The sequence below is a fragment of the Pieris brassicae genome, chromosome 5 (assembly GCF_905147105.1).
Source record: "Pieris brassicae chromosome 5, ilPieBrab1.1, whole genome shotgun sequence".
Taxonomy (NCBI): domain Eukaryota; kingdom Metazoa; phylum Arthropoda; class Insecta; order Lepidoptera; family Pieridae; genus Pieris; species Pieris brassicae.
In genome coordinates this window covers 13,379,022-13,401,572 of record NC_059669.1, presented here as the reverse complement: position 1 = coordinate 13,401,572, position 22,551 = coordinate 13,379,022, and the positions used below count along the sequence as shown (strand labels likewise).

Here is a 22,551-nt window from a genome sequence, read left to right as displayed (position 1 = left end):
AGACTAATTGATTGACAAGTAATATTAAATTTATATTTAAAATGAACTATACTTCTACTAAGTACTAAGGGAACGAGGCAGCCTCGAGTTCCAACACGGAATATAACCTTTTACAAAACAGAGAAAATATCAATTAGGATAATTTTAAGATGTTAAAAATATCATTAATCTCAAAGCAAACACAAGATTTTCACCCAAGTTCAAAGTAATATGGAACATTCTTGGTATTGTATGTGTTTATTTATAGAGGTTTAGGCAGTTTCATATAATATATACCTCCGATTTTCGACTTAGAGACAAATATAATTTACACAAAATGTTTATAAAAAAATCAATAATTCAATGGCGGTACATCCTTTTAAGGTTGGACCTCAGTTTTCTGTACCTGTTTCATGCTCATTTGTCAATCTAATAGGCAAGAAAAAGATCAGTCGTAGTGCCTGACACACACAGTTTTCGGTGTAAGGCAAGCCGGTTTCCTCACGATGTTTTCCTTCACTGTTTGAGCAAATGTTAAATGCGCACATAGAAATAAAATCTATTGGTGTACAGCCGGGATCGAACCTACGACCACAGGGATGAGAGTCGCACGCAGAAGCCAGTAGGCCAACACTGCTCTACAACAAATTGTTTTTACTAAAACATTTTTTAATAATCACTGTATAATACGTATAAAAATCAGTAGTAGAATTTATTTCGAATAGATGTCATCTATAATACTTAATGATTGGTGTAAGCAAAGCTATGAAAAAGATAACGCCTGTTATAAAGAATACAATAATAATAATAATTTTTACATATAGTAATAATATAACACTACATTAAAAGTCACGAAGAATCTTAAATAATTGTTTGGTCATAGCACCAAGTCATAGTTCAGAAGCGCGGCATCAAAAATTATAAAAATAGCCACAATGATCGACAAAGGAGGATGATGAAAGGAGATGGCACTATAAGATAGATAGATAGGATCTACTGTGGTACATTTGAATAACAAGTTACGTCTCATTTTAAATGGTTCAACTGAATGTTATGTAATTTGACGACGCATCGACTTCATAAGATCGTAATCACGTGGACATGTGTTCTACGCCCCACTTCACCATTTCTAAAACGACTTTAGTTTCAATATTTTACGACTGTCATCTCTACGAATCGCAGTACTGCTAACAAACTTTCTATTAAAAATCTATCAACAATTTTGCATTTAAAAATTGCTTCAAATACACTTGTCAGCCTCTGTCTGTCAGGCTTTGAAAGGGTAAATTTGATAAACGAGACTTCTTGTGTCAAAAATCAATAAGGGACTGTTTGACAGTAAGGGAGTCACACTTTGTACGTCAATTTTTTTTCGTATATTGTCAATGGGAGTGCCCCAAGAGTGGTAATACAAAATCAACGCCAGGTTACATATAGAACCTGGGTGCTAAACATCTTTATCACTTACTTATATGATGGAAATTTTAATAAAAAACATTATTTTTTACCAAAGTAATCAATCTTTCCAACAATGACACCTGACGTGATATTATTAGACATTGACTAATGCCGCTATTTTTACTAGTAAACATACATATCTAGAGAGCAGGGTTGGCCTAGTGGCTTCAGCGTGCGACGCTCATCCCTGAGGTCGTAGGATCGATCCCCGACTGTGCACCAATGTATTTTCTTTCTTGTGCGCATTTAACATTCGCTCGAACGGTGAAGGAAAACATCGTGAGGAAACCGACTTGCCTTAGACCCAAAAAGTCGACGGCGCACCTCAGGCACAGCAGGCTGATCACCTACTTGTATTAAATTTACAAATAATCATGAAACAGATATAGAAATCTGAGGCCCGGACCTAAAAAGGTTTTAGCGTCATTGATTTTTTATTTCTTAAACATACATATCTATTATTCAGCAGGCCGCATTTTTTGTACGAAAAGCATGAGGTTTTCTAATAAATACTATACATTTTTTGGTGTGCCAACAATTACGTCATTATAGGTTTTATAAAAATAATAGTAAATAATTTGTGAATGACTAAACAAATGAGAATTATAATATCACGCGGTTTTAATCGCCTCTTTGATGTTGTCAGCAAATTGATAATTTAAATTGATTTATGACAAATACAAAAACAATTTCAACAAAGAATGTAATAATAATGCCAAAAGGCTTCCTCCAACCCCTTAGGGACATCTGGCTCTATCTTTGCCAATAGTCAGTCTTTTCCTGCTATTTCTATCAAGTCATTAGTCCTTCATTTTGGCCAATCGTCTTTTCCCGAATAGTCCTCTTAGTCCATCTGTTGTCTAAGTATAGTGTTACATGTTCAGCCCATTGCTATTTTGGTATCAAAGCCTGTGATAGGACATCGGTTGGAACCACAAATATACAAATGCTTAAATATGAATACATTTCTATTTCCAATAAGGCAGAAATATTATGTAGAGAATTCAGAAAGCCAAAAAAATCGTCATAAATTCCAAAAGCTATTTGGAGTTTTGGCACGTTGGAATAATATTTACGTAACACTGACTAAATTACAAAAAATCTAAGACAAGGCCGTGTCGCTCATCATGCATTGTACGCTGTCGCTAAGTGCCATTCAATTATAGGTTTTAGAAGTCCCCGCTTTACCGACGCCATTCTCAATCAAGACAAAATTTACACTCGTAATTATTTTTATGTTCCAATAAAATAAATAGGTAGTATTTTAATGTTTTTTAGACAATGGTGTCAATGATAATCTATCAACATCTAGATTTTTGAAAATTCCATCTTTAAGGGGATAAAGAATTGGTCGGATTTTAAAACCACCATTTTCATATTATATTATCTAATCGTTGATGATGCGTATGTCGTCACTATGTGACACGTCGTTATTATGTCATAATATCGTGATCAGACAATTGACTTATCATGCACAATCTATGGTTTGATCTATCGTGAATGTGTAATTTAATGTGAATGAGTATTTTTAAATTCAGTTTTAAATATAGAACGCCCGATCAAAATCGATAATCTGTCATCACACTATGAATAATCTATGCTCCGGTCTATACTTTATGGTCTACGGAACTGTAAATAATAATAATAATAAAATATGTTTTTTCATTTTAAGTTCAATTTCATTACAATGTGTAAGATTTGGGAACCCTTTTAAGTAAAAAATATACCTGTGTCAGGGTTTCCAGCTCTTTCATAACAAACTTAGTTATACATTCCTTAAAATATTTAATTAATATATAATTTAGTTACATCTTCTATTAACTTTTTTTTCTTTTTTGTTATTGATTTTTAACTGTTATCAACACACTGGAGTGCATAAGTGAGTGTGTGAGGGCAAATGTGTGAGTGAGTCAGTGAGTGAATGAATAAAGTCTGTACTACATACTAGGCCTCAGAAGAAGCTCCAACTCTGCGTAGGGTATGTTCATGAGCCAGTCCTTTAGTCGTATTTTTAGATTGTAGACGGTAAGCGGGTAGATGTTAAGCAGCCTATTTAATTTATTATAGATGTAGTCTGCTTGCATATTGCGTCTCGCAAAGTCAGTCCTAACGGTCTGACCGACGACAACATCCCTATTTCTTTTTAAGAACAGCCTACTATCAAATGATAGCGCTCTGTGTGATTTTACAATTAGACTCAGGACATACAGCTTCCTAACGGAAAGTTATTGGCTGAGATGATAAAGCTCTTCCGATGGGAATCTGTATGGCCGGAACAGCATGACCTTTAATAGAGCCCTATGTCCCCGTTCCAATTCCAAAAAAAAAAAATTTCTTGGCCGTTCCCCATATGTTTATGCAATATGTCAGTACGGACTGAACAAGTGCTATGTAAATTCTTTTAAATATTATATCCGATGTAATGTGTCGCAAAATTTTAAAAATATATGTTATTTTCCTTAATCTACCAGTCATGGATTCTATATGGGGATACCATGATAGTCGCTCGTCTATATGCCCAAATATTTGATAGAGCTAACTTTTGCTATTGGAAGACACGGACAGTTACTGTCTCTTTGCATATCGCAAATTAATTTTAAAATCATTAGGTGGTTGAGTTCGATCAGAAATTCTGAAACATACATAGTTAGTTTTCTCTTTATTGAGAGACAAAAGGTTAAAATCAAGCCACTTAGCAATAGTTGTCAGTCCAACTTCCGCTGATATTTTTACCTCTGCCCAGTTAAGCCCTATGAAAAGTACAGCCGTATAATCCGCATAGGAAAATATTTGCCCGTGATCAAGTTTTAGATTGCTTAATGCATTAATATATATATTAAAAATAATGTTGGACCTAATATGCTTCTTTGCGGAACCCCATAGGTGATTTCCAATTCATCACTCATCATCTCCTACTTTCACTCTCTGTGTTCGCCTTGAAAGGTAATCACAAAATAGCTTTAAGGGTGTATCTCTAATGCCTATATGTTCCATTTTATGTAAAAGTGAGGAGATACAGACTGTATCGAAGGCCTTTCTTAAATCTAGAAATGCGCCAAAGCATTTCTTTCCCTTATCTAGGTTTGATACTATTAGAGACGTTAATTGAGATATGGCATCTTCAGTTGATTTTCCTTGCCTGAATCCATATTGTGCGCTTGATAGAATATTAAATTTATTAAGGTAGTTTAGTAATCTAATATTTAGTAGTTTTAGTGTACTTTAGTGTTGCTATACATTTGTTTAAAAAAAATAATTTTAAATATTGAACACGGAACAAATATATTTTTAAACTACGTCTACTATAAATACTACGTTAGGCGAAAAATCAAAGTATCTATTCAATAAATCAACTATCTAGTACTTAAAAAAAACTAAAAACGAAAAATAAAACATAAAAACCCAGCCAAAAGAAGTTCTTGCAAATTTTTTGCCTCATTCTTAGGCATTTCAGGCAAGCGTAAACTTGTACTGCCACTGAAAATAATAAAAATAAATCGTAAAAAATTGTCTTTTAGAGATACTAGTCTCAAGTGTATGTTTTGTCCTATTTAACCATTGACAAAGTAACATGGGAGTGATAGAGACAAAACAATCCATAGATTATTTGATATATGGCGGATTTTTTAAATTGACTGCTCCCTGTCTTATACCTTTTAATATAGACAAAGAAATTTTATGTTGGTCCTTGGTTTTATAACTTAGTTGAATAATTCTGTAGAAAACTATGCTTGAAATTTTTTTATAAAGAAAATTTAAAATTAATAAAAATCATAAACCAAACTCCAATATTGTTAACACTCGAACCATTCCTCTCAAACGAAAAAAATGCTGTCTCCGTAAATTATCGTCAATTGAGAACGTTGCAAGGCTACTGAAGCCTTTGCGTTATATCACGAATTCATTATGACTCAAACAATGGGAAAAATTACCGCGACATTTTCCGTCGCCCACGCACACAACTCTATTTCCGTCTCGTTCTAAGACAATCGTGTCAAATATATTAGCGAATTTCCAACAAGAACACGTTACGCTTAACGTATTTTCATATTACACGTCCATCCCCTCATATAACACGATTATTCCTCTATATGACACGGGGATTTCACACATTATTATTTCTGTCCTGTGACATTTATAGTGGTTTATACGCACTTTGTTTACACATTTCGTTCATAATGAACGCGTTATATGGCTTCAAACGAGCGCGTTATGCGAGGATACACCTACAACGCGTTTCCTATAACGCGTAACCAATTTACCGTGTTATAGGAGAGATTACTGTATTCTTATTTGTATATATTATTAGCTATGCTTTGCGTTTCCTCCGTTCATTCGGTTACGGTGCTGTATAGCCTAAACATTTTATCGTTAATTAGACTTTTAAATGCAACTACAAGTTTTTTTTTGTAGATTTTGATGTCTATTGTCAATAGTTTTCGCTGCGTATGCGATTTAGGAATTTTAATTGTCTATTTCACACCTTGGGTTATACTATCGTAATTTCATACAAAACCGTAACTTTTTTAAAAATATTCCATAGCTTATGCTCATTAGGGATGTAGGGTTCTAATGGTGAAAACCTATAAAATTTATAATAGGTACTTTGGTAAAACAATTGAGCAAATCGGCCACGCCCTCTCACATCGCGGGAATAGCCCATGTCCAGGGGCGATCTATTTGTATATCCACAACTTATAAGTTACCCTATTTTTGGATTGCGACTGATAAATTATTTGTTTTACCGCCTTCAGTGGTAACAAAAAATTAATTAATAACATTCATCGAAACATATGTAAAAATGCTTGAAATAGCAGTGTTTGAGAAAGTAGCACTATATGCACGATCATACAAAGACAATAGAAACACTTTTTTGTGATCTGTGACACAATATTTTGGCTGCGACAGCTAAATTAAAATGTCAGGTGCAGTGCTATATTCTGTATTAATTATAAATGTAGAACCTTTTAATAATTTAATTAAAACTCAGGCCCATTAATTTAAGTACTATTTCTGGAACTAATTAAATGCACTCCAACGATCACGTGACTCGCGACGGATAGTGATGTGAAAAAACCTGTTATTTATGTGCCGTTTTAATTTAAAAAACCGGTACAATAATTAAACGGTTACGTCATAACATCCTTAGCATGACAGCGGAAATCAATACACTAAATCGAATAATAGAAGAATTAAAGTATTAAAAAATCATATTACCTTACTTCGCGCTTCTCAGCCTCTTCCTGAGAGAGGTCCTCTTCAACCGAATAATCCAAAATCGACTTCACACCAAATGAACGCAACCTGTCAATGGATACATATATTATATTTTTGCTAAAGGTTAAGTGTAATTCTCTGATGTCAAACCATAGTGACTAATAGATAGTGAGACGGTATGTCTAAGGTGACAGGAGACGTCTGTATGACCAAATCGGATTTGACATACGGAATTCATAAGTGACAGTTGACTGGTCAGTTGTCAAAAGATCAATGAAACAAGACCTAAAATGTGTCAACTTCTGTACTCTGTAACTCCCAATTGGCCGACAACACACTCGCAAGGCTTTGACATTGATAAGTGTCATGACATGGGCGGTGGAATTTAACATCAGATGCCTGCCGTCAGTTTGCACCATGTTCTATAAAAATAAAAGTCGTAATTGGCTGCAAATAATCTTGAAGTATGGTATAATACAGGTGCAGCTTACAAGATACAGTAGCTATTTCCAAACAATGACGACAGATAATACTGTAATCAAAAGATATGAACAAATCACGATGTGGATAATCCATTGTAATTCTATTATCTATACAATAAGCTTATTAAAATAAACATGATTATTTCTAAATTTAAAATTCTAGTGTTATATAAAAAGGTGTCGCGAATTTTATAAAAAGAATTTTGTTTAAACGAATTGGATTTTTTTAATAAAGAACATTTGGCGACAATTCTGATGTTAAATGCTGGCCTATTGGAGGGCATGCCTGTCCAGGAGATGTCTGTTAACCGCCGCTTATGCAATCAATAATAATAAATATTTTGTTTAATAAATACGAAGGGTTCCAATACGTAGTGAATAATAGTTAAGTGATTCAAATATGTTTTTTAATGGAGAATATAAACTCCGCCTTAAGTCGGCGACAACTTAGTCACAGATACAATGTAGTTTCAATCATCAACGAATTTTAATATAGACATGTAAAACTGTAGGACTTTCATTTCCGGAAAATCTAAAACATGAAAATGCTCGCAAACCTTTCGATTGTAGGTCGTATCTTGTTCTGGTCTTCGCCGGCGACGAACTGCCCGTAGAACGTCGCCTTCATTATCATTTCGAACAACCGCTGACCCACGACTTGACGAAGACGTTTCATCAACTGGAAAAATAAACATTGGTAAGTAATGGTTCTTGGCAGTGCTATAACAAAAACAAACGATAAGTTGTAGCGCGACAATCTTTTCAGGTCTGGCTCTCAGATTTCTGTATCTGTTTCATGATCATTTGTCAATCTAATAGGCAAGTAGGTGATCACCTTCCTGTGACTAACACACTGCGTCGAGTTTTTGGGTTGGCCAAGCCAATTTCCTTCGCCGTACCAGCGATTGTTAGATACGTATAAGCGCTATGGAATGAATATTGTAATTTATTTCTATTAGACAGCTACAAACGAGCTGGTCTTGAATAAAGTTCCGCCCATGGACACATTCAATGCTGGGCAGCTTACAGATTTGTTGCCGGCCTTTGTAATGGTGAAAACGGGCGGGAAGCTAATCTGATGTTAAGTGACGATGCGTTATATATTATGTATTCCATCTTTGGCTATATCTTTAGTATAATTGTTTTACGTTGTATATAATTTATGTTAGATGTACATGACGAAATAAACGTAAAATAATTTTTCAAACCGATATAATGGACTCGATTACAAACAAACCACAGTTATATAAAACATAGCTAACCAGTTTTTAATTAAAGCGATTTTTAATTAAATCGATTAAAAAGGAACACATGACGCATGAACAAATATATATTTGAGCATCCGGTCACACTTAGACTTGACATCGACAAGAGGTTACAAGGGCTGGCAACTCTTTACCCTAAAAATAAATATTAATATAAACCGATCCAAATTTTTATAACTAGAACAGTTACTTAGATTTAGTTTCCTTTAGAATAGAGACTGGGCCAAGGTTCAAGTGCACAGGCGCTAATTAAACATTAAAGTTGGCGTCTGGTAGATAGTACCGGTGATAAAGCTGACTTTCTCTCTCAACGAACCAGTATCGCAATACAGCGAGGAAATCCTGCCAGCGTCAAAGGTACACTGCCACAGGGACCTAACTTTTTAAATTTATTTTAATTTTCTTTTTATTCATATTTTTTCCATTTTTATGTATGTTAAGAAAATTGTGAATACTGTATATTTGATTAAACTACAAGACATAAAAAAACACTACATTTATGAAGATGGGTTGTAATGTTTCTCGATTGTTCCACAAGTTAGAAACGTTTTTAGCAAGAAAGTTGGTTCCTTACCGTTCCAGGAGAGAGTCAATCACATATTAGAAAATTGTATTGATAGTAACGCTACTACAAATCGTGTCTAGAAAGTTCTCGAACATCGTTCAAGATTATTCCCAGGGATATATAAGCGAGCCAAATTGCGAACAGTGATTTCAGTTTTAGCGATTACTAGAGATTAACATCGAAGAGATAAGTTATAGAGTACTATGTGAAGTGCTTGTACTTAAAGTAATTTGTGATAAGAATTTTGTGTATCATAATTAGTGTACTTCAGCGCGTATTTGGTATTTTTAGTGTAATTAAATTCCTCATTGATTTATTTAAAAATAAACTCTTGAAGAAATCTACGGTATTTTCTATCCGATCCCCTAACTCGTATTAATATGTTAAATGAAACTGATTGTTTAAAGCTGGCAATCTTTTAAAACATGAGCTTATAAATAACATACAAGGCCTAGTGGGCTAACAAAAGTCTAACTTAGCCTATTTAAGTGTTCTTAAATATAATTGAAACAGTCGACCTATTGGTTATTATCGGAAACGAGAATGTCATATTACGAGTACAATATATGAGTTTGACTAAAAGACTAAAGGGCTCATTTTGGCTTCAAGTGTGCGATGATTGATAATATTTGGTTTACGCTTCTAATTATTTACTAAAATAAATGTATGTAACTTAACTACTGTTCGATTTTAATTTTAAATTGGTATACGGAATTTTTTGTTCGATAGTTTATATAGTTATATTTTGTGATCAATTTCCAGCGCTAACACCCCCGAAATTAAGGTATTTTTTTTCATAGATTATGGGGTCAAACGAACCTATGGAACGCCCAAAAAGAGCAGTCATCGCAGCCTATGGACACCCATTTTAGTGGATGCGTTGCCCGCCTTTGGGGAGGAGTATGCTCTTTTAAACAATTGGAGGTCTTATCTCCCAGGGAAGAATCCCCCACCGAGTGGCGATAGCACAGTTCGCTAGATCGCAAAAGAGTGTCTTATAAAGTCTTTGCGCCATCAAGGCTGAACAAATTCTGAATTAATAATTAATTATTATTGTATAGTGTGATTCCCAGATGTCATAAACTTTAACATACATAAACTTAGAATAATTTTCATTCAATTAGACCAAACCTATAAAATTTGCAGTAAACACGACCGTGCTTGGCGAGTTAGTGGTCTTAATTGTTTGGTTAACTTTTAACATAACCATGATTATTGTATCTGGTTTAAACCATAACGTTGTGATAACATTGTAGCCTTATCTTATCCTTAACCTATTATTGGCAATTTGAGATTTGAAAAGTGATGTATCAAAAAACCCGACGAAATTTTAATTCAGCTTCCGATTGAATGTATGGTAAACATTTTTAAATCTTTACATATTAAGTAATCGTTGTTTATATAGAACAGGGGGGAAACGCGCAAGAGGCTCACCAGATGTGAAGTGGAACGTCGGACGTCGTAATACGGGTGGAATTTCATATTCTGTTGGAGTCCGAAGATGAAACTCCGTTGCAGGTGCTCCGACCAACTCCACTAATCCAACTGATTACTTTAGCTTCACAAAAACCGAAGTCAAGACACGGCGTCTTGGTGAACGTCAGTTATCAAGGTCAAAAGGATGGATATTTTTATCATTCTCGTATACAAAAACGTTGGGATTTTTCCATAATACAATAGGATTTTTACATATAACTATTATGTCAACAAAAAACAACAAATTAGATTTTTCTAGACTAAATTCTCGTTTCGCGTCAAGTTTATAGAGGACACATGCTTTGCCATTTTGAGTAAACACGATCACAAGGTCAAAAGTCTCGTGATCTTTGGGCCATGCTACACATATGGTTCTATATATATATATAGAATGATTAGGGTCCCTATTAAAATTTGTATAAAAAAAATAATCAAAGCCCAATCTTGACTGTATGTATGTTTGTCTACTTTTCAGCAACTAATTGAGATTTTTTAACAATTAGGTTACTTTAACTTACGTCAAAAATCATATGAAAGGTTTTTTTTAAATAAAAAATAACTAATAATAGCTTCATAACCATTTTATTGTTTCTTAACAGACTCTTACGTGTGAAGATAATAAAGTCTATCAAATCCGCTATTACTGCAATGTACTCTTTATAAAACAGTTGAGCCATCCCATTTTTGCTGATGAGTAATAAACGGCAGCCCTTATCTTTCACGTCAAACAACCTTGGAAAGATCACACCTCCATCCTTACGTAACTATGACGTACAGTTGGACCGATTTTCAGTAGAATCAGCCAAAATTTTGAAAACGAAAGTCGAATTTTGGTGCCAATAAACTTTGGCGATCGGTATTTATTACGTAATTTAAAAATGATGGATGTCCTCCTAATCATCTGGCTAATGAGACACTGTCCCTGACTGCTAAAATGCACTCGTAATTTTAAAAAGCAATAATTATATCTTAAAGTTTTATATAAATGTGTAAAACATCTTATCTGTGCTCGTATATATAAATGCCGCCTGTCAAATAGTATCAATAGAAAAAATGACAATAAAACCCTTTCATTTCAGATACTTTAAACTTAAACACATATTTCTATTAACTAATTATGTTTAGATATCTGTGTGCCCGTTTTTTGGCAATAGCCTCCTCCAAATCCCGCCATTCCTGTCTGCACTGTGCCACTCTCTGCTTTGTACAACCTGCTGTTTCCTTAATATTCTCTCCACCTTCTAAATTGTCTTCCTCTTTTACGTTTATAGTTGGGCACCAGTTTCATACTTTCTTGCTCCTCTTTTCTGTTTCTTACCATGTGCCGGCCCATTACCACTTAAGTTTATTTATTTTCGTTGTGACATTTGCTACTTTATTTATTCTTCTTAATGATGTATTATTTTATCTATTCTTTTCTTTCCTATAATACATTGTTACATGAATCTTTGACACACCTGTAGCTTTAGGCCAAAACTCACCATAGTTGCTCCCCTAACACTTTAAAATCAATTATCCCTTAGTTTTTAATTTCTTTATCTCTTCGTCTATGTTATGTTTGGTCCTTACTGAACACACAACCCGGGAGCAAGAGAAACTTAGGTATACCGAGGCTGCGTCGGTGGGATGGTGTTGTCAAGGACCTCTAAACAATAGATTGGGTGTTGGAAGCGGGAAACACTGGATAGATTGTGATGGCGAAGTGTACTGGAGGAGGCTAACGCCCACAAGGAGCTGTATAGCCATTGATGATGATGGTTCTTTTACCAATGTATCAGTGTGCCGAGCGTAGGCAAGCTTATTTTAAACAAATTAGTGCCTCACTTTCGTTCCAAAGATCCATCTCCATCTAAGCGGCTAACAATCTTATAGCCTTCTCATCTTGAACGCAGTTCTCTAATCTATATAATTTCTGTATCATATTAGCCTTATGGTTATTTATGTCAACTGATCGTTTTTATTTCTCGCTTTAAAAAACTTAAAAATAATATTTTTCATTGGAATTATTTTAGTACCAGGAATATCGTTCATATGAATAAGATTCGAAATTTACCCTAGGGTTTAACCCAAACGATATTTAAGAGGGTAACATCGACACGAAAACCGCAGTAAATCAAACCATTTTTCCTAAAAGGAAATTGCAATTTAACCACAATACCCCTTGTTGACGCAAATAAAATTTTCCTTACAATAATGTATTTACTATGTTTTTGTCACAGCTAATAAGTCACATTTTGTAATCTATGTTAGAAGACTGTTGTCTACATCATATCTTTCATCTATACTTATATTATATGGAATTATAGTTAAAAAAGATTGATGTCTTCCTAATTACCCATAAAATGCGATATCTGACCAAGATTGCTAAAAAACACTTAACATTTAAAAAAAGAATAATTATATTTTAAGTTTTATTTGTGTAAAACTTGCGGGAACCAAAGACAATATTAGCTTATGTGTGCTCGTATATCCAAATTCCGCCTGTCAAATGGTATCTATAGAAATAATAATTAAAGCCTTTTATTTCAGATACATTTACAGTTAAACACATATTTCTATCATCTCATTCTTATAAGGCTAAAACAAGTCTCAGTATCAGAGCAATTTGTGAAGCAAACTATTTTGATAGTTGCGTAGCTTTGTTTAAGAAAATCAATTTTTTTATCTCTTCTCTGTATGTATATTTTAGAATGTCCTTATTCGTTTACAAAAACATTAATATTTTTAAGTCAACGGAAATATACATCTGTCAAAATAGACATGGGCTATACCAAAAATCTGCATTTGTATAGGAAACCCACTTTTTGTATGTTATAATAATTTACCAAAAACATTCAAAGATCTTCGTACTACAGTTTTTAAATATCTACTTTAGGAAAATTATATTATTCTATTAATGATTATTTGCGTGACACGTTATAAATCATATTAATTTGATAACGTAATAATATATTTTAATAACGTGATGATAGTGATAAAATAATATAATAATGGATCATAATGATATGACTCATAATGTAATTACAACTTCTAATCTACCTGTTCAGAAAAATTTGCACAACATTATGTGTGGCAGAATAAGAGAACTTAAGATTGTACGACCATAACATTTTTCTACCATATTCTTGCAAATAAATTATTACTATTATTACAATAACTTTGCCGCTAAAACAGGTGACGTTACGGGCGATGGCACAGATTATAGATTATGCCACAGATGGCGCTACACTTAAATACGCTGCAGAAGAACGTTAAAGTCTTTAGTGACTTATTAGATTGTTTATTATTATAAATGTTTATTTTGGTATATTATTAATGATGGTACTAATTTGAAGTGAATTTTAATCTTAAATTAAGACATATGTTAGGTGTATGTTAATGCAAAACGACTTTTTCAGCATCAGCGTCAAAAACGAGTCACTTGTCAAATAACTAATACGTAGCTATGACCTACATAATCTATAACGTGTTCAACTAAAATAAAATCATATGAAAAAAAACTATGTAAAAACCTGTACGGCGGATAAGCAAAATTTTCAACTAGCAAAAAACATTCGAATAGGAGCAGTAGGTCAAAAAGCCGTTACTACCAAGAAATCTAATAGCAACTGTATTTAGTTCAGATTAACTATGAGATTTAGATAATACAGTTTTACTATATATACTTTTTTAAGATTTTTTTTTAATGTTTACGTACATGATAGCTTCAAAATGTATATTGTATGTATATATCTAAATGAATTGCTGTTCGATTCTCTTACTTAAACTCAAGAATAGGTAAACCGGTTTGGCTCATTATGATCTTAAAACATTTGTGGAAGATGAGCTTTAAAGGGTGGGAAACATAAATAAGTAAAGAAAAATTCTGAAAGCGACATTTGATTTTTAAATAATAACTGTTCCAAGCTGAGAAATATTGTATGTATTTTGTCTCAATATAAATAAAAAGCCGTCTCTAATTTGTATTAAGTTTTAACATTAACATATGGTGGTACGAACGAAGTTCACCGAGTCATCTAGTTTTTCGAAAAAAAATCGATCAATCTATACACACACCTATATCTATATATACATTATTTAGTATATTTTATTAAGAACTTATGATATACGAAAGTTATCACAAATGATTTGCGATAAAGTTATTTTGTCGGATATGCTTCGTATTTGTCACCAAGTAATTGTTTTTGATATACAGTTGAGATTTATATCGAGACAATAATCTGTGGGTTTACCCAGTAACTTACATTAATTTGAGTTTTTTTACCATGTAATTCTCAGTCTGCGATAAGAATTTGATAGTATTATTAATTAATTGATTAAGTTAATCAATCATTTCGGTGTCGATTATAGATAAGTATATATTAAATATGTTGCCATAATCGTTTTCGTGTGTATAACACCTAAAGTCAGCATAATTGTTAAAAATACATCATCAAACAATATTGATTTGTCTATAACAAACAAACCTTGGTTACCATGGCAACGCTAGATAGTTTGTATGACAATCGAGGCCATGTAGATTTTGTAGTGAAATTACCACGTAAAAGGTGGTCATTACAAGGAAGGCTAAAGATATAACCGAAATTTACGAACAAAACGAAGATATTATTTCTTAAATAATACTATAGTAATCGATCGCTTTAATAGATAACTAAACAAAGAAATGTTAAAGTTAAATCAAATATAAATAGTACTCAAATATATGAAGATAATAAATAACTATGAACATATGAACTTCAGTTAAAAATAAAGTTACTGAAAAAAGGAAAGCCTAACATACACAAATCAAAATCGTATTGATTTTCGAAATGCCTACTAGATAATACCTAAAGTAGTGTAGATGCCATCAAAAACATATCTTATAAAAAAAGTCGCGCAACGAAGTTCTTCTACCGTAAACAGTTGTGAGATCCACGTAATACCAAGTCGCTTAATTTATTTTGGGACATTCTTAGTAATAACGAATAATAATACGTAATAACGTAATAAGCCAACCTACCTATATTGTATACTGACTATATCGTTGTTACAAATCGAGGCTTCTAATTTAATCCACAACAAAGTCATTGGTGGTCGAAAATGGCTTGATCTGGTTCTAGAAAAGGTTGTCACGGACGTGCCTTTTTTTCTCGACTTCCAGATATTATTTTCCTATGCCCTGACAGACCTTATACAAAGTTAGTTAGTTATACAAACTATCGACAATTTCGAGTCATTAAATTCGGTCTTGTTGAAAAATTTGGTATTAAGTTTTATAATTATAGGTGATACGAACTTCACCGGTTCATCGGTATATATCTTTTTAATTGAAAAATATATTCGTTTACATACATAGCCTATGACACGATTACATTGTTCTTGATTTTCGAAGCGTAATATTTTATTTACGTACTGGAATTTAGAATATAAAGATTTTAGATACTGTAGATAATTATATATCATGTAGTGAATATTAATAAATAAATACATTAGAACTATCAAAACATCATTCATGTACATATACACTTATGAACGTATAAAAAAAATTGCTTCTAAATGTAAATTTACTACCAGTTCTCAAATCAAGCCTATACATTATCCGTCACTAAATCGCCAATATATCTGTCCTGTCAAAATCAAATTATCCTAATGTAAGATATATTCTAGATTTCTCCACCGGAAAATGTGACCAATATTTAGTTTGTAATTCACGTTTATTACTGTGTTGACTTATAGTCAGCGTGTAAACCTGTATATTTAATTTAGACATAAATGTATATATGTCTAAATTTCCATTGGATTTTACAATTTTCAGCGAATATTTATCCTTGTTGGTGGCGACATAAAGACGTCATTACATCGTGTTTCCTGTAAATCAATTGTGTAAGTTTACGGATATTAGGAGAACTCCATCAACATAAAATATTAAGAACATTGTTGGTCTCTTGGCTTCGTGACTGACTTTCTTTCTATGCGCGCATTCAACATTCGCTCTAGAATCGAAAGAAAACATCGTGAGGAAACCGGCTTGGCTCAGACCCAACACGACGGCGTGTGTCAAACACGACGGCGTGTGTCAGCAAGAGGCTGATTACTAACTTGCCTATTAGATTGACAAATGCTCATGAAACTGCAGAAATCTGAGATCCAGGCCTAAAAAGGTTGTAGCGCCACTGATTTATTGGTATCGATACGAAAAACGTTATGATTGCTATAACTAATTAAAAGGCCGGCAACGCACTCGCGAGCCCTCTGGCATTGAGTGTCCATTGGCGGCGGTATCACGTAACATCAGGTAAGCCTCCTGCCCGTTTGCCCACTGTTCTATAAAAAGTAATAAAAACAGAATACAGCAAAGATTTATATTTATCTACGAAACTGGCGTAGCAGTTATGGAAATTAACTAATTTATTTTCTTTAACAATGTTTGAATTGCATATTGTTCAAGTGTTTTCTTTATAAAAATTACTTAAGATTATGTAAGATTACTTATAAATAATATAATTCTTAATATCAAGATTACTGCCAAACCATACAGACGTCAACAACAAAATTCAGAACAACTGCGACCTCAAATCCCTCGACTATGCACCTACCGCACAGAATATAAGTTTTTTTTGTTATAACACGACTCACTCGTGTACTAAACTACCGACTTGAGTAATTCTTTCATTAATAGTCTAGCACGTCGAGAAACTTTATTTCTTAACTATCGAAACTATATTCATACGTAATACTATTGTTGCTTTTTCATATATAACGTTCGCTGAAGTTAAGTGACACTGCCCTTGGTGGACTCACTGAAGGCTCGCTCGCTTAATAAATAACGGTTTGTGGCAACTTTAAAGCGTCCCAAGTTAATTTTATTGGTAATTTAAATAATACTTACAAAAAAATTCTACCAACTTCAAATAACTCAACATTATTTACTTATTGTAAGTGATGATGATCATATCTACTTAAAAATCATCATCCTACTGAAAATAATTTTGATAATACTTGAATGTTACGTAAATTGGAAAGAATAACCTTTACAGATTAGATTAATATCAAAAAAGGTTTTAATGGTAATTTCTATGAGAAGACATTTAAACGTATGCTCCAAGTGTGGTACCCGCGCCTGTGTGTGACAATATTGCTTCAGCAATTTCATTTACTCAAAATGTTCGCTATCCTAGGCTTCCATACGCTTGTCATACTTAGCCGCAAATTTAAGATTCAGACACGAAATTTGATTTTATGACATGAGATTCATTAGCGACAAGCCTTTCCTACATCTCACCCTAAATCCCATCTGATTCTCACATAATAAATCTTTTAATTTATAGCGAAAAGCTAGTTCAATTATAACGCTCCTAAATTCTAAAAATAATAATATATAGGGTTAATATGTCCTTGGTTCGTAACCATATAGGCCTAGTTTAAGGCAGTGATGGCTTACTTTAACTACGGATTAACTTATCTCAATGCAGCACGCCTGATATGCGTGTGCCTTTTCCGAGACATTTATGGTCTCGGGATTAGCATTCATCAAATATTAAATACTAGAATATGTATGGAATGTCAAATTTTATTTACTAGTTATGACAACAAAGAAAATCCTCCGAATTGGGCATTTTATGCATTTTAAAGGGTTTAAGGTAACAACAGTTTCTCTCTGGTTACATTGTTTCACACATAGAAGGAAATTTTATATGTATATTTATTTACCACATAACAATTAACAGTTACTACTAACACGATAGAACTACACAACAATACCGCCACCGATGATTCTACAATTAAAATTTTATTTAATTTTTTTATAACTATTAACACAAGCAGCTCTTGTGAACTTATCCAGAAACAAATAGTTCTACCATGAGAATTATTATTTATTACATGTATCGCTCGAGTTATTGGCGCTAAAATGACTTACGCCTCAGGTTCTTGCTTGGTACACCCGTACGCACAGATCCAAAATTATTATGAAGGAAACGGTGAAAAACGTCATCCTAATACTATGTAACTCTCAGCGATTTTGATTTGATATAATATATATACAGATAAAACAAGTAAGCAACGGGCCTTATTACTAACAGTATAACTTCTAGTAAGAAAAAAGAAATACTAACAATAACGTGTATGTCAAAAAAGTTACAGATTTAAAAAAAAACAGGTTTAAAAATACATAGAAAATAATATACGTATATACAATTACAAAAAAAATATTACAAAGTTCTTTTCTTTTTTGGGGACACAATAAAAAATAATAATTGGAAGTTCTGGCCATAGTTGGCACCATCTTATTTTTATCATCAAATCATGTTTAAATTTTCCTATTTTAACTTTGCGTAAACTCCTTTTTAAATTATGGTAATTACAACTTTGCAGGTAACAATTACAGATAACGATTTACATTAAAATTTAATCAAATATTGTGTATTAATGTTCCACAACAACCTTTTTAGGCCTGGGCCTCGGATTTCTGGATCTGTTTCGTGATCATTTATTACTAGTAGGCAAGTAGGTGATCAGCCTGCTGTGCTTGACACACGCCGTCGACTTTTAGGGTCTAAAGCAAGCCGGTTTCCTCACGATGTTTTCCTTCACCGTTCGAACGAATGTTAAATGCGCACATAGAAAGAAAGTCCATTGGTGCACAGTCGCATGCTGAAGCCACAAGGCCAACAATGCTCTCTGCTTTGTTAATGTTCATATAAAGCGAATACCACGATTTGGAACATCATTTTCCTCATGTAATTATTTCTATAACATTACTGTGGTCACAAATTATCTGTTAATGCTGTATAGTCCTTATGACGTTAATAATTAGTTTTCCTTCACCACAAAGCGTGAATACCTGCCATAAAACACTAAATAACAACTTGACCAGCCTGGGAATTAGGCACGAATTCAGAAATTTTCAATTGGAAGCACTGAAAGTTTTACAGCGCAGATTGACGAGGGCAGCAGAAAATAAAATTGTTCCAATTACTAAGTATGAACTTCTACACATTAGTGGAACCAGTAATGGCAATTTGCCAGCGTTGAAAACCTTATGATCTCCAACCACGCGACCCAAATTTTGGTTATGAAAGAACTTCATCGAAATAGAGTACAAAAAATCAATATTCAAGTTATTACAGTTAGTACAAGTAATTTTTATTTCAAATTTATGTACGTGTAATATTTTTTTTAGGTGAGATGTGGTCTATTGGAGAGCACTCCTGACCTGGAGATGCCTGTTCAACCGCCGCTAATTGAACCCATATAATACTTTCTAGGGACGATGGAAGGATGCTAGGAGTTGCATCAAGAATAATGTATGTTTCTTCCATAGAAGAACGTAAACTAAACATTTTCTTTTTCCCTTTGAAATTCTTCATAAAAACACTTAATTAAAAAATATCATGGTAAAAGATGACGATGGTGATGACACACTGACGAACCAATTACTTGCTAGCATACAACTTAACCTTAACTAACGTATATTACGTTTGATACTATTCTGGTAATTTATTTATCATAAGGATTGGATTCAACAAATAATACAAATATAGTCTTAAAATACTCTCAACATGGAAGACGAAAATATATTTATTTTCTTTTCCTGCTTATTTTCACAATCAAATACTTTATACGGCTTTCACATAAAAGCCTCATTAAGCGGAACGGGACCTGTTCAAATAGAAGTACGGAGCTAAAAGATTTTTAACGAACATCATTTAATTATTAACGAAGCCTAATATTTTATACATTTTTATTTTGAATAACTATGAAATTATACAATTACGAAAAATGTATATTATATTGCTTTAATTTATGTGGAACCTGAGAAATGAATCATTTATAATTTTTATTTCAATAAATATATTTATTTTATTTTCTAGTCATTATATTTATAACGTAGGTTAATATAAACATGTTAAATAATAATACAAAATAGCATCATTATTTTATTATACGTATAAAAATAATTAATTAAAATCTTAATTTCCATACCATCATTTTTGTAAATTTTTATACTAACATAAAAAAAGTTTTTGTAATTTGGGCTAAATGAGTTTTCAGCATCACTAACACGATTCATCGGTATGTAATTAGCATTTTAGCCGGTTAAGGTATCAAGTCGTTACGTCTAGACGTAACCTGCAGACCGCAAAGTAACTCGGCCGGTTCGGTCTAGATTGCCGTCTAGCCAGCGGACCAGCACGCATGCGCCATGCACATTTACAACAGAAATCCATTTTTCATTCAAGAAAACCCCAAAACGTGCGCCTATTTTATTCCCCCGTCGAATTCCACAGGAACTTATAGGTACGCAATTGCCAATTCTGCCACTTCCTTCAACTTTAAATTGTTTAATTTACCGCTACACTGCTTACGACTGTGACGTAACAGGCTGCCCGTACTCCTTTGAGCCCATCCCGAGAATAATAACCCCATCAATACCGCAAAACCGGAATGCGAAACGTGTTCAAGTACGAAAACCCACATGAAAATACAAAACTACACTCGCCATCACTCGGTACCGGCGAATCAAATTCAAGGACCATGTCTCAGTTAATTTTAGCCGCATTACGAACGTAAAAGATGCCGGAACATTGTTACCAAGTTACATAAGAGATCAGCTGTTTATGGATTTACTTACCATGTCGTTGTTCTCCACGATCCAATTGATGGAACATATTTGGTAGACGAAATATGCCCGGATCAGTTCACTGGTCTTTTTACTTTTGAACGCGTCTTTCGGGTTGCTGAATGTTAGATCTAGGTCGTCTTTACCCTGGGATGATGTAGAAAGCACTCGAATTCCGCGTGGAGCGTTCACTGCCAGCCTACGTAGCAGAGCCATGTTTAAAAGCTCCGCGCACTGATCACTAGATTTCACACACGTCCACCCGGCTTGGCTGACAACTGACAACTGAATTTGAAAAGTTGAAAACAGTGACGTATAACTAGTCGCGCTCGATACCACGTAAGGCTAAGCGCGCACGGGTTACTTTTGTCACCGTTACATTAAAGATTTTGTCACTGTCACGTCATGTTTCTAAAGTGGAGTCCGCTCACGAAGGGTGACAATAAAAACTTTTTTGAAATCGTCATTTAAGGATTATAATTAATATGGATCGCCGATATGGACTTCGAAGAGACGGTCGTTCCGATGTGCGCACGCAGTGTTCCAATTTTAAACCCATCGAGGGTGTGTCTATGTTAAGGAACATGATAGGTGGATTTTAGCAGCAATGTTTGTTTCTTTGCTAACTTCACTTTATTGAAGTATAGAGGAATTTATTGCACTCAATGCTGAAATACGATCAATATAGTGAGTGCAGTAGCAGCTAGCGCCAAGCAGTAAATCAATTGATGTAATACACCCGTAACGCGCTCCTTGCAGAGTGCAACGCAAGAATATTATACTTACCTTATTTCATTTTAACTTTTGTGTTTAAATTTCTTAAATTAAATATAGATTTTAAAACTAAGTTGTAAAATTGAAAAATAAACGAACGAAATTTCCAAATACATAATTAATGTTATCGCTAGGTATTTCCAGGTTCTTATTTATATCGAATAGATAAAATGTATAATTATAAAAGACTTGTTCACTCGAATATTAGTAATAAGGGTTTCCCAAAATTTATAGGGTTTTCCCAATTAACATTCTTTGTTTTCTAGTGCTTCAGGCACGTTATGTAACTGCCAATAATTTTCAGATAACAAAGTATCGTGAATATATTTACGGAGTTCTTATACGAGTGAGCTCTTTGAAATTTAATTATTTGATTCAACATACTTTTACAATTGGTACAGTTACTACAAGAATCAAATGTAACTAATATATATCTGACAGAGTTATTTTTATAGTTGAACGCTTTAATCAGAGCTACTGAGCTACGGGGTTGAATTGAAAATAGATTTTTTTAATAAGTCCATTTATTGTGAAAGACTGTATAATATCAGGCTACGAATTTATTCATTCAGTTTCGTTTTCTTCTATTTAGAACTTGATATTTTATTATTAACTATTAGGTTTTGCGTATTCGGTCTACTGTATTACGCAGTTTATCTATACAATTCAGTGTTTCCTAAATTAAGCATGTAGTTTACGGAAAATCAAAAATGACTTGCAGGATATCGATGAATT

At 33.3% G+C, this 22,551-nt stretch overlaps 1 protein-coding gene across 1 annotated transcript in view; it reads right to left on the bottom strand.

Moving 5' to 3' along the window:
• LOC123709447 (proline dehydrogenase 1, mitochondrial) overlaps positions 1 to 21,387 on the bottom strand; it is a 31,220-nt gene extending 9,833 nt beyond the window's left edge. The window contains exons 1-3 of the mRNA XM_045660812.1: positions 21,055 to 21,387; positions 7,694 to 7,815; positions 6,655 to 6,741 (exon numbers count right to left, since the gene is read on the bottom strand). Of these exons, the coding sequence (XP_045516768.1) occupies positions 6,655 to 6,741; positions 7,694 to 7,815; positions 21,055 to 21,258 (413 nt within the window). The 5' untranslated portion in view covers positions 21,259 to 21,387. The remainder of the gene's footprint in view (positions 1 to 6,654; positions 6,742 to 7,693; positions 7,816 to 21,054) is intronic.
• Between the last annotated feature and the right edge of the window lie 1,164 nt (positions 21,388 to 22,551).